The following is a 13,430-nucleotide window of genomic DNA, read 5'->3' as shown; positions in this document are numbered from 1 at the left end:
GAGGTCCGTAAACACTAGAAAGCTTTCTACTCTAATAGTTCCTTCTCTAGAACAGCTAAACTTTGGAATTCCCTTCCTGCTACCTGCTTCCCTCATTGTACTGATATTCAGAAGTTTATATGTAATGTAAACCAATATCTTGTTAATCTTTCGTAGGCATAGTCCCAAATGGTAGTCCATTACATCCTAGTGGCAATATGCCTTGTTTGGGGGTGAACATGAGTTGAAAAAGAAAAAGCAGTACTTTTGCAGAATAACTGTGCTATTGTTGGATTTTCCAAGTAATTTACATAAAATGCCAGAAGGTACGGAAAGGTCTGTGATTTTTTTTTTTTTTTTTTGCGCAAACACTGGGCAATTTTTTTTAATGAAAAATATATTCTTTCTGTTGTGAAGATGATTCTTTGAAAAATTAATTCTTTTTGTTGTTACGAAGATAATACAATAAATACTTTTTGGACAATTTTTAAGAAACTTTTAAGAAAATTAAAATTCAAAGAAAAACAATCATTGTAAGTTTCATGAATAATTTTTTTTTTCTTCATACCAAGCAAGTGATAAAAACTTTTTTCTTCTTTTTACATGATTTTTCTTTTTCATGAATTTTTTGTTCAAATCAAGATAAATATTTATTTCTTTTTATAATAAACCAACGATCACAAATAAATGATATTTTTAAATCATGTTGGCTGCTGCAATTTCATTGACTGTGTGTTGCGCCACCTTTTGGCATTTTATGTAAAATGCCCATAAAAACTTACAGAAGAGACGTTGCAAGCCTTGTATTGTTATTTTCTCAGCTCCAATTTATGACCCATCCTTGCTAAACTTTCACAAAAGACAGTTGTCTAGCTACAACGACCATCAACAGCTTCCCCCACTCTCTATCTGTACCTAAATCTAAATGCAGATTCCATGAACAAAGCTTCCGTCCTAGAACTGCCCGCCTGTAGAACTCTGATCATCTTGCTTGCTTTCCAGCTAACTACAACATGGTCATTTTTGAGTCCAATGTAAACAAGCCCCCCCCCATTCTATTTCTTTCCCATTTCCACCACTAACTATTAATATGCTGTTGTCTAAGTGGCTATCATATACTCATTAACCCTTATCCTGGAGTGGCTTTGGGCCTTGATAAGTGAAAAAAAAAAGTTCCAATGGTAGCAAGGCCTTTATTCTGCACAAGTACTGAAAAATAGCCCGCTAAAAAAAAAAAAACCCAAAGATAAATCATATAAGGTAAGGCTTTAGCATTATATTAAAAAAGTATAAATAAAATAAAATAAACAGATTTCAACCCAAAAGCAGAAACTTCGTTAATTAAAGCAGCAATTTCATTTTTGTAGAAAAAAAAAGCAAAACAAATAAAAAAATAAACATCAGCGTTATAGTCAGCTAACGTATTTACTAATTTCTGGTGTGTCTGCAACCGGAAGCGGTGACAAGGTAAACCAGTTCCTTCACATTTAGTGTTCTTTAGCATTTCTATTGTGAAGCGATTTATTGAAATAAAATATAAGAAAAGGACATTAGTGGGAAATAAAATTATTTTCAATAATTCTTAACAAAAAAAAAAAAAAAAAAAAAAAAAAAAAAAAAAATATATCGCAAAAGTGTTTTCAATAATTCTTTTTAAAAACAGATCACAAAAAATGTTTTCAATAATTCTTAAAACAAAATAAAACTAATTTCAATAATTCTTGATTAAAAAGAGAGAAAAAAAAAAAATTTTTTTTAATGATTATTAAATAAAAAAAAAAAAGATCGAAAAAACATAATATAAAAAAAAAAAATTTTTTTTTAATGATTATTAAAAAAAAAAGATCGAAAAACATAATAAAAAAAATTTTTTTTTAATGATTATTAAATAAAAAAAAAGATCGAAAAACATAATAAAAAAAAATTTTTTTTAATGATTATTAAATAAAAAAAAAAAGATCGAAAAACATTAAAAAAAATTTTTTTTAATGATTATTAAATAAAAAAAAAAGATCGAAAAACATAAAAAAAAAAAAGAGAGCACATGTATAGGCATGAGAGTAAAAAATGAAGGAACTGATTTGCCTTGTCCCTGCTCCCGGTAGCAGACACACAGGAAGTTAGGAAGTACATTAGCTGACTATTACCAACATCAGATTACTCACATACGTGCAGAAAGAAAGCAACGTTACCTCATAGCAGCAATGAACAAGACCATAAGATGTCGCTCCATATTGTCCTTTATCGAGTACGCCACATAATAATTCGCTTTCACTGATTATAACATGACTTTCACCCATATCACAAGACATTTCAGGGGTTAATACGTCATGATTGGTTGCATTGTTCTTCCACAACTGATAAAAAAAAAAAAAATAAATAAAATACGTTTGTTAGACGTTGCTGGCTCATAACTAGGACAACAGCATATTCTTTTCATTGTTCTGACTCTTGAGTGTGTGTATTTGTTGATATCTTATATGTTTCGGTATAGAGTGATGTGGTTCTCATTTGATTAACTGTGTCGAACATATACTTAAGAATGAAAACAATGAAAAGAATATTCTGTTGTCCCAGCCCCATTCATTACCCATATTTTTTTGTTATAAATTTTTTTTTTTTTTTTTTAATTAAAAGCAAATTTTATTCTTTTTCTGGTGCTTGTTAACATTGGTGATCTTTAAGCGAAAGCATTTCAGGTGAAAACATTATTACATACTTACATGCTATGGCAAAATTCGTATACATTGAAAAAATTATGAAAAATGCAGCAGTGGAAAAGTACAATTAAAAATATAATTTATCAAGTTTTATTGTATGTTTTAATGTGAAAGAGTTGTGCGATCAATTCAGTATGATATACAAGGGAGACAACCACTGATATAAATCGATTTAAATTAAGGGTTTGTCATCTTTAAAAATGATCTCTAGGAACACAATGTTGGCTGAGTTGTTATCTATATATCTATAAAAGTGAGAGAGTGTGTGTGTGTGTGTGTGTGAGGACACTTCTCAACCTATATACTCAATGAATTTTTAATCTACAGACTTGAAATTTGGTATATAGGATATTCAGACATTTGAAAAACTTTTTAATCAGCTTTCATCTAGAAAAATGGGCTGCTAAGGAGTCAAAATTGACAAATTGGCATGTGGGTGGGGGGGTCATCAGATTTTTATCTATTTGTTAACTGTTCCATGAATGCACATGCATGAAGTAGTTCACATGACAGATTCATCATGTTAAAAATGAGTAAGTTTGAAAACACTTTTTAAAGATGGTGTCAAGCCGGCCTAATCGTTGCCATACTTGATTCACTGTCTTTAGATTTTGGTTTCGATTTCAGCCAAGTATTTTTTATTTTTTTTATTTACAAGAACTGAACTGTTTAGAAAAAAAACATAATACTCGCATGCACACGTCACAGTTTCTGTATGAATTAAAATATAATATTTACGCATCTTTTACGACCGGAGGCTAGTTTAAAATGTTTCTAGCACATCATCTAATGGATCATTTCTCGTAATTTTTGGAAGTATGTAATAATGTTTTCACCTGAAATGCGTTCGCTTAAAAGCTCACTAATGTAAACAGGCAACATTTTCTTTTCTAGTAACTTTTACTTGTCTATTTAATTTGTTGCTGTTTCAAGTTTGTATAAAATTGTATTTATGTGCTTATCAGCTTTCAGATATCAACCAACCAAGCATCAACTCGTCGCATCGCAGCAATGTTGCATCTTTTTGCTTATTTTAGAAATATTTTAATAAAATGTGCTCTGATGAGCTCGTAGCATTTGTGTGCCCGTAACATAAATACCCTCGATTAACACAAAAAACAGCAAAATCTTCACTGTAGAAGCTCCTAGATTCTGGAAAGCCTTTAACTAATAGTTTCTTCCCTTGGATTGCTAGGCTTTGAAATTTCCTTATGTCCAAGTGGCAATATGCCTTCTTTGGGAGGGGGGGGGGGGAACAAAAGTAATATATTAGTGATGGGACGATTGCAAAATTTTTCATAATTTCAATACAATTACCGATTCTCTTTTAAATTCTTAATTCTGATACAAGTACCAATTCTTTAAATTCAAAATGGTGACAATGTCAAAACAAGTGATGTTTTTCTATATAATCGTTTTGGTTTGATGAATGGTATGCTTGCTTTTTTCTTTCCTTTCTAAGGTAAATAAATTCCTGTTTTCTGAATAGTCTATGATGTATATATTCCAATATTGATACTAATAACTGTTGGTTCTACATAACAAAACAAATGCTGTAATATATCTGTATATATATATATGTTATATAGTTATTATTATTAGTATTAGACGATACCACTTGTGCGCGTATGTTACGTGAGTTCTTATTAGTAAAGATATGAGTCTTAGTGAGAGTTCTTATCTTATTACATATGATGTTGTATCTTAGAGAGAGAGATGTGTATGTAATTACATTTTATAACACAGACATATAATAACAATACAATTTACCTTTTTGTAGAAATCACAAACACAAAGATGAGCTTTATCACAAAACATATGATGAATTTATTTCTTTACGACCGGTCGTGATTTCCTCATTAAGAATTCAAAGTTTCACATTTTAGTTTCTGAAGTGATGTCTCGCTTCAGACGTCTGCCTGTCTCTGAGTTTTCTCACTGACCGTCTCCCCAACCAATTAACTCTCACTTCCTATATTGAGAAATCCATACATCCCAGCCACGTGAGCAAAATTCACGTGTTTCAACATGCGCGACTTTGCACGTTTCCGACATTGATTTCCCAATAACCTATTTTTTTTTTGTGTTGTTTCCACAAAGGAATTCAACCTACATATCTAATTTATTTAACCCATATTTTATTATCCACATTCTTTTAACAATTGAATAGTTTATTTATTATTTATTTCATCCGAATTAACAATTTACTGGACATTCCATTTAAACCTATTGTTCTTTAAAACTTATGTCCAGGGTTCGATTTCTGCTTTCTCTTATTTTCATTTTAACTAATCTCTCTATTTTATACTTACATGAACAGGGGACAGCCCTTATCATGTAACATCCCTCCCTTCCATATTTCACAAAAAAAAAATGTATGCATTTTTAACTTTAGTACATTTTTTTATTTTTACATCTACACAACCACACGGCTAGAAAGATCAGGCTAAAAAAACACAAAAAAAAATCTCTTTCAGTCGGCCCTTCACGGCCGACTTCACAATTATTTATTTTTTTATAAGATCAGAACCTTTCTGATCTTTGTGGCATTTACTTTTTGGGTGTAGGGTATTTACCTATGATTCACATCAGCTATTTTCCAGCCACCCATATGCCGCAGACTAGAGGTTTTCACCTTTCTCGAAATGGACGACTTCCTTCGTCTCAAAAGTGTTCTGATCTCTCTTTCCGCATGGTTAGTCTTATCAAGTATGGCTTTGTTTTTTATTCTATAACTATCTCATACGGGACATACCAAAGCTCATATACTATCTTTGTGGTTGGCTTCAGAAGTTTAAGATATACCTTTTTTTCTCTCATACGGATTCACTCGGATTTCCTTGCTTGGATTCTTGAAACTTCGACGAGGATTTAGAAATATCACCCCTAACTAACTAACACCTTTCCTGCGCCCAACAACTTAATTGCGCCTAAATTCTATCTAATTGCCCAATTTTTTTCGTGATTTTTCTTTTTTCTCACCAGGGCTTCCAAGATCCAGCAGATATATCCCACATTCATGCTTCTCTAAAAGAAATACAAGGTTATATCTTTCTTACGTAATCTACGGCATATTTTTGCCTGTCTCTTACTTCATTAAGCTATATGTGATTGCCTCGGGACTACCTCTCATCGGTTTACTGGTCCCCTTAAGAATTTTCGTATTCTTTCCAACGCCTGTTTATTAATTAAGCCAAGACTTACTTACTACTTTGCTTGGAGTCGTTATGTGCAACCAGCTTATTTTAAGCACTTAATTAACCAGGTTCCCAAATTTTTCGTATAGGGGCACTTCTTGTGCTTATCAATCCCTACCAAGTCACTTTTCTTGGAGAAAAATTTTTAGGATCTCTAAAAAAAAACAAAACAACAAAATCAAATGCTAAAACAAAACATCTTTCTTACGGCTTATCACATCTAAAAACTCTCCAAATACCCGTTTACGTAATTTTAATTCTTGTCCCCCTTCTAAAATTCTAATTGAATCTGTAAGCCAACCATACATCTTAACTTATTTTCTACTAGATCATGTTAATCTAATGTATATTTACGGATAACTTAAAATTCTTGCTGTGAAAATCATAACATTTAGTTACATAAGACAATTTGCAATATTTGTTCAACATCATAAAACATTTTCAAAAAAATACTTTAATACATTTAAACATTTTGCAACAGTTATAACTTTTTTTTTTCAAAAAAAAAAAAAAATCATCTGTAACAAACAACAATTCAACAGTCTGTCCAAAACAATTGTCCCTTTTTTTTTTCAAAAACAAAATAAATGAACACACAAAAGCCGAAAAGTTCAACTATTAACACAAAATGCATTTCCAAACAATTTACACGCTGTTTCAGAGAGTACATGCGACCTTTGAAAAATTCCTGTTTTGATTGACAAATTAAATTCATGAATTCGTCCAAACGATTTCATATTGACACAGATTTTCTAATGACACTTCTACAAATTTCAAAACAATAATGGTTTACACAATCTCTGCATTTGCGTGTATGTGTGTGTGTGTTTTTTTTAACAGACCAATTCATTTATCAATGAATTACGCATGGTGACTTGTTTACTATTTTTTTCCATTACTACGAATTTCTTTTTACGGCATATCGGCCTTTTCTTCTTTTTCTTTTTAATATTTCTTGTATCTTTTGTTCTCTGTGTGCGTGTGTGTTCAATTTTTTTTTTCTTTTTTTTTTTTTTCGCATTTCTGTGATCGTGTAATTTTTTTTTTCCGTGGTATTATTTATTTATTTATTTTTTTAAATTATGTTGGACCCTTTTAAAACGTTGTGTTTCTTTTTTTCGTGGTATCGACCCCAGGTTCGGTTTCTGCATCGCTGATGCAAACTGGTTCACGAACACCAAATTGTGGGTTGTTATATAGTTATTATTATTAGTATTAGACGATACCACTTGTGCGCGTATGTTACGTGAGTTCTTATTAGTAAAGATATGAGTCTTAGTGAGAGTTCTTATCTTATTACATATGATGTTGTATCTTAGAGAGAGAGAGAGAGAGATGTGTATGTAATTACATTTTATAACACAGACATATAATAACAATACAATTTACCTTTTTGTAGAAATCACAAACACAAAGATGAGCTTTATCACAAAACATATGATGAATTTATTTCTTTACGACCGGTCGTGATTTCCTCATTAAGAATTCAAAGTTTCACATTTTAGTTTCTGAAGTGACGTCTCGCTTCAGACGTCTGCCTGTCTCTGAGTTTTCTCACTGACCGTCTCCCCGACCAACTAACTCTCACTTCCTATATTGAGAAATCCATGCATCCCGGCCACGTGAGCAAAATTCACGTGTTTCAACATGCGCGACTTTGCACGTTTCCGACATTGATTTCCCAATAACCTTTTTTTTTTTGTGTTGTTTCCACAAAGGAATTCAACCTACATATCTAATTTATTTAACCCATATTTTATTATCCACATTCTTTTAACAATTGAATAGTTTATTTATTATTTATTTCATCCGAATTAACAATTTACTGGACATTCCATTTAAACCTATTGTTCTTTAAAACTTATGTCCAGGGTTCAATTTCTGCTTTCTCTTATTTTCATTTTAACTAATCTCTCTATTTTACTTACATGAACAGGGGACAGCCCTTATCATGTAACATATAGATGGACATTTTGACATGTTGAAAGAAAATTTAGAATGTAGCTGTATTGCTATATACATATATATATATATCCTGTTTTTTTTAACACTATGTTACTATTTTTTAAACATATCGTCTCCCATTTTACTCGATTTTATTAATAAAAAAAAGGAAATCCCTCGATCCAGCCTATGAAAAGTGAGGGCGAAACCAGTCAGCCCCCCCCCCCCCCCGGTTTTACTTTTTCATTCTCATTTCCCCACTTTTAATCATGATCAAAATAGGTCTTACTGTCATGATTGCAATAATAAAATTTTGTACCCTGCATAAAATTATGATATATATATATATATATATATATATATATATATATATATATAATATTTGACAAATATCAATCAATACAGCAAATAAAAATTTATAGTACAAATCCAGTTTCAAAATATCTCTGACTCCTTCTTTGAAAGCTTTCCAATATTCAAACTATTGGTTCTTCCGAAACTAAAACATCTAATTGATTCCTTTCAAAACCTCCAATTTCAACTTCAGAATATTGGTGCAAACCAACTGAAGAATGCATATTTTTCTAATATATCTCAAAAACTCTTACCTTCTCAGCAATTTTGGAAGTGCTGTCAATGGTTAGCATTGGTTTATCCTTTGGAATAATGTTCATCAGCAAAGTGGAAATCACCTGATTGAAGAAGGAAAAGAAAACATTGGTTTTAAAACATGTGATACTATAGATGTCCCCGCTTCCAGAGTGTTAGAAAGTGATTCATAAAAAATAAAAAATTTTTGGAAAAAAAAAAAAAAAAAAAAAAAAATATAAGAATGGTTAGAAATGATTCATTAAAAACACAAAGGCAGTCAGAAATCGGATGGATGGCCAGCTGGAAGTGGCTGAGAGGGTGAATCTTTTTCTGCTTATAAGTCTAAAATACTACCAAAAGCAAAATAAGTTGCTTTTCTGTAATTAAGCAGTTAAAAAATTAGTACAAACCTGTTTGTACAGTCTGTAGAGTTCCGTGTGAATAAAAAGAATGAAAAAAAAATGGCCGCCTTTTCTCTTTATATGCTTGAAATATTGTCACCTAACATGCAAAGGAGATGCTTCCGGTTGAATATAAAAAGCCTGATTTTTCATAGACTTGGTTGATTATGGATTTGGATGTCAAAATAGCAAGTGTTGTCAGCAGTGCGTAGTGTTCTAGAGAGTTTTTGATAGTACAGCATTGAGATTTGGAGTATCAAGTTTTTTGGCAGCAGTCTATCACATTTGACTGTTTTAACCACGTAGACAAACAATGAGACATAGGATTTTTGATTTTTAATCAAATTAAGGAGTCAGGGATAGTTTATGAGTTTTCATTTGACCACAGTGTGTAGCTTGAAGCAGATTGAGAGAGCTTTAGCAAATGAGGAAACAAACTGATCCACCAACTGACAAAGATGTCTTAACAGCTATTAGCGGACACCAATTTATCAGATATACTCAAGGCATAACTGCTTCTACATAATATCTTGGTGTTGTGCTTTCTCTTATGAGTTTGCGTTGTTTTATTTTTTTCATATTTATAAACCACTGCTTGCGATCTTGCTGATCACCAAGATGACACAGTCAGAGTAGATGAAGATGAAAGAAAGCCAAATATTGTCTTCAATCTTGAATTTTGTACTGACACAAATATCTTTTACATTGAAAAAAATTAGCCAAACGAAGAAAAAAAAAATTAAAACTTTCGTTCGACACCTGCTTGCATTTTCATAAGCTAGCACGAACGCCTGGCAAAGCCCGGTCGTAAAGTACGTTTAAATATGATACTTTAATTCTTGAAAATTTTGTATATATTTTTATAGAGTTAATGTTCTAGCAGTTTTATATATTATAAAGTTACGATTTCAAAAATAAAAAAAAATATATTCATTTGACTTAGGCGCATTAGCTTGAATCCAAACCAAAATAAAAACTTATGAAAAATATACATGTATACGTGTGTGTGTGTGTGTGTGTGTGTGTGTGTGTCTATATATATATATATATATATATATATATATATATATATATATATATATATATACAGTGATGATCATATTTATTGGCACGGTAAAATAAAAGTTAAATTTTGTCTAATAAATTCTAAAAAAGGGATTAAATTAAAGAAAATAACAAAGTATATTATGTATTTTTAACTGGCCTTTCCGATGCAGCAATCGGATTTTAGAAAAAATAAATAACAAAGGAACAACAAACATAATTGCAAAAAACCCTTGTTCAAAATTATTGGCACGGCTTTGTTTTTCTTTTAGTATCAGTATAATATCAATCAATTTCCGGTTTACGTGCTTTCTGAACTTTTTTATAGCCATATTATGCTTGTTTAACGCTAATTCAGTGAATAATTTTTTTCAGATAATTTTTAGATAGCGATTTATTTAAACTATTATAAGTGACTAAATTATAATTTTCAATCGCCATGGTTAAAACTAAGGAACACAGCGAAGACGTCAGGAAGCTTGTTGTAGCATGCCATACCAATGGGGAGGGCTATGATAAGATTTCAAAGAAGCTAAACCGTCCCAAATCCACTGTTAGAGCCATAATAAACAAGTTCAAATCGCAAGGCCACGTTATGAGTTTAGAGGGTAGAGGGAGAAAAAGGATTCTTTCCCTAAGAGATGAACGGAAAATTGTTCGACAAGTAAAATAAAACCCAAGGATCTCTGTTGGGGAGATTGTTGATGAACAGAGCACCTCTGGAGTGAATGTATCTCGACATACAGTTGGTAGAGTTTTGAAGAGAGCTGGTTTAAAAGCATGTCGTCCGAGAAAGACTCCCTTATTGAAGCCTATGCACCTGAAAGCAAGGCTAGTCTTTGCAAAACGTCATATTGATAAAGATGTTGCATTCTGGAAACATGTTCTATGGACTGACGAAACGAAAATAGAGTTATTTGGCCAAAATAAAGTGTCTTATATTTACAGAAAATCTGGCGAAGCTTTCCTGCCTAAGAACACCATACCCACAGTGAAGCACGGTGGAGGCAGTTTGATGTTTTGGGGATCCTTTGCTGCCTCTGGACCAGGGCGACTTGTAAAGGTCACAGGTAGCATAAAAAAGGAAGATTATGTTAAAATATTGGATGAAAACCTGAAAGACTCTGCTAAAGAGCTCTCACTTGGTCATCGTTGGTGGTTCATGCAAGATAATGACCCAAAGCATTCGGCTAAATTGACTAAGAAATGGCTTGAGGACAATCATATTAATGTTTTGGAGTGGCCATCACAAAGCCAAGACCTTAATCCAATTGAAAATTTATGGAGAACATTAAAATTGAGGGTAATGCAAAGGAAGCCTAAGAATCTTATTCAATTGGAGGATTATTGTCAGGAAGAGTGGGCTAAAATTACTACTGAAGAGTGCAACAACTTGGTTGTAAACTATGAAAAGCGACTGAGGAAAGTAATCAAGGCCAAAGGCTATACAATTGATTATTAAATAAATCGTGCCAATAATTTTGAACAAGGGTTTTTTGCAATTATGTTTGTTGTTCCTTTGTTATTTATTTTTTCTAAAATCCGATTGCTGCATCGGAAAGGCCAGTTAAAAATACATAATATACTTTGTTATTTTCTTTAATTTAATCCCTTTTTTAGAATTTATTAGACAAAATTTAACTTTAATTTTACCGTGCCAATAAATATGATCATCACTGTATATATATATATATATATATATATATATATATATATATATATATATATATATATATATATAGGATGCTTCCACAAAGTCTGGCTACATAATGTAGCCAGACTTTGTGGATACCCTGTATATATGTATATGTAACTTGAGTTCCTTCAGCCATAATCGAAACCGGAACCAAAACTTATGAAGAATTCTTGATAAAATTATTCATAAAAAATAGATGACTTAAGTGTCATCAACTATAATCGAAACCGAAACTTAAGAATTCTTAGTAAAATTATTTATGACAAGAAATGGAAGTGCATAACAATTAAACGACCCAGATGTAAGCGTGACACAGAAAATAACACACACGCTATCATATTAATATGTAGATCATAAAATTATAATCAAATTATAAAAAAGACTAAACTTAAAAAAAAAAAATTTATTCACACCAAGCGAGGCATATTGTCACTAAAACGTAAGGGGCAGCAGAGTAGTCGCAGGGAGGAAGACTTATCATGGGAAAACCTGGGTGGGGAGTTGGGCAACAAGATGTTTGCTTGCATGATATTTAAATTTCTGCATGTTGGTACTGTTGATTATTCTTGTTGAGCATCATTCATAGTTTCATATGAAATCCGATGATTGTTGGCATTTGTTTCACCTCACTATCTTTCTCGTTAGAATTCTTCCTAGAAAGACGGCAGGTACATACAGGTGCAATCAAATCAAGGTTGCCAACATCCCTAACCGAAAATTTTTCTGTGCAAATAATTCAATTTGAAGTTGGCACACACAGGTTATCACTGAGCCACTTTCATCCCTCTGGTATTATTGAAAACACAGGGAGCTGGAAGGGAATTCCAAAGGAAAGTGATCTCAGTAAAGAAACTACTAAGAGCAGAAAATTTTCTGGCATCTAGAGACCTGTATAGTGAAGAGATGGAATTTTGCTGGTAGTCGGGTATGTTGGGGACATTTTTGTTTAGAGGGTATAAGTACAGTAAGCTTATTAAAGCATATATATTTATCTTCCTTCTATGCTGCGATGATGTGATAGAAGGGTCAAAAAGTGGGATTTGAAAAGCCAGTACCTTAGAGGAAGAGCACTCTGGCCTGCAAAAAATGTCTGGGCAGCCCTGTTGGCATTTCCCGGCAGTGGCACCTCAGGCGATTAACAAATAGACTAACGCCTTCTCATAAAGAGTAGGCAAAGCCTGGACCTCCTAGAACTGCACTGGATTAAAGTAACACCTCGGTTAACAGGTAACAAGCCATCTAACTGTTGACTTTCATGCCAGGGGTAAACCCCTGGCTGGAAGCATATTCTATAGAAGTACTCATAAAACAAGTACAAGGATGCAACAGGGGTTAGAGCTTGGTAGACAGTGCATTACTCATTAAAAGAGGAGAGTAGAGAACAGGCCTTGGGTTTACTTTTGACAATCTCATAACTCTTGCTTCTCTTATTTTGTCTTTTAGTCCGCATATTCTATGAGCACGTTTCTAACAAAGGGGGAAGAATTGCTCTTTTGTGAATTGAAATCCATCCATCTAACATTTATTGTTAGTTTTTGGCCTTGCAATATTTTTTTTAGCTCCTTACATCAAGTGGTTTCATGCACTGTCTGGAGCAATTTCAATAAATAAATAAAAAATAAGGGAGATCATTTCAATGAGTCTTACCTGCTTTCCTGACCAAAGCTTTTGAGGCTTCAGGATTGATGGCTTTACAATTTTGATGCTGTCCATTTTATTCACCAACGTACTATAGACGAGTTGATGGTATTGATCCCTGAAGAAAAAGAGAAATAAAAAGAAAGTAAACCTTTGTTTTAAGATGCATAATAACTTAGTCTTTTAACTGGGAGTAAAGTCTAGAGTCTGTTCCGTCCTC

At 32.3% G+C, this 13,430-nt stretch overlaps 1 protein-coding gene across 1 annotated transcript in view; it reads right to left on the bottom strand.

Moving 5' to 3' along the window:
• LOC145246052 (DNA-directed RNA polymerase I subunit RPA1-like) overlaps positions 1-13,430 on the bottom strand; it is a 152,185-nt gene that overhangs the window by 82,729 nt on the left and 56,026 nt on the right. Inside the window, exons 14-16 of the mRNA XM_080107895.1 lie at positions 13,220-13,328; positions 8,449-8,532; positions 2,172-2,336 (exon numbers count right to left, since the gene is read on the bottom strand). Of these exons, the coding sequence (XP_079964021.1) occupies positions 2,172-2,336; positions 8,449-8,532; positions 13,220-13,328 (358 nt within the window). The remainder of the gene's footprint in view (positions 1-2,171; positions 2,337-8,448; positions 8,533-13,219; positions 13,329-13,430) is intronic.

The sequence above is a fragment of the Euprymna scolopes genome, chromosome 23 (assembly GCF_053919585.1).
Source record: "Euprymna scolopes isolate OS-2025 chromosome 23, ASM5391958v1, whole genome shotgun sequence".
In the NCBI taxonomy this organism is placed as follows: domain Eukaryota; kingdom Metazoa; phylum Mollusca; class Cephalopoda; order Sepiida; family Sepiolidae; genus Euprymna; species Euprymna scolopes.
This window is presented reverse-complemented; position numbering and strand designations above follow the sequence as displayed.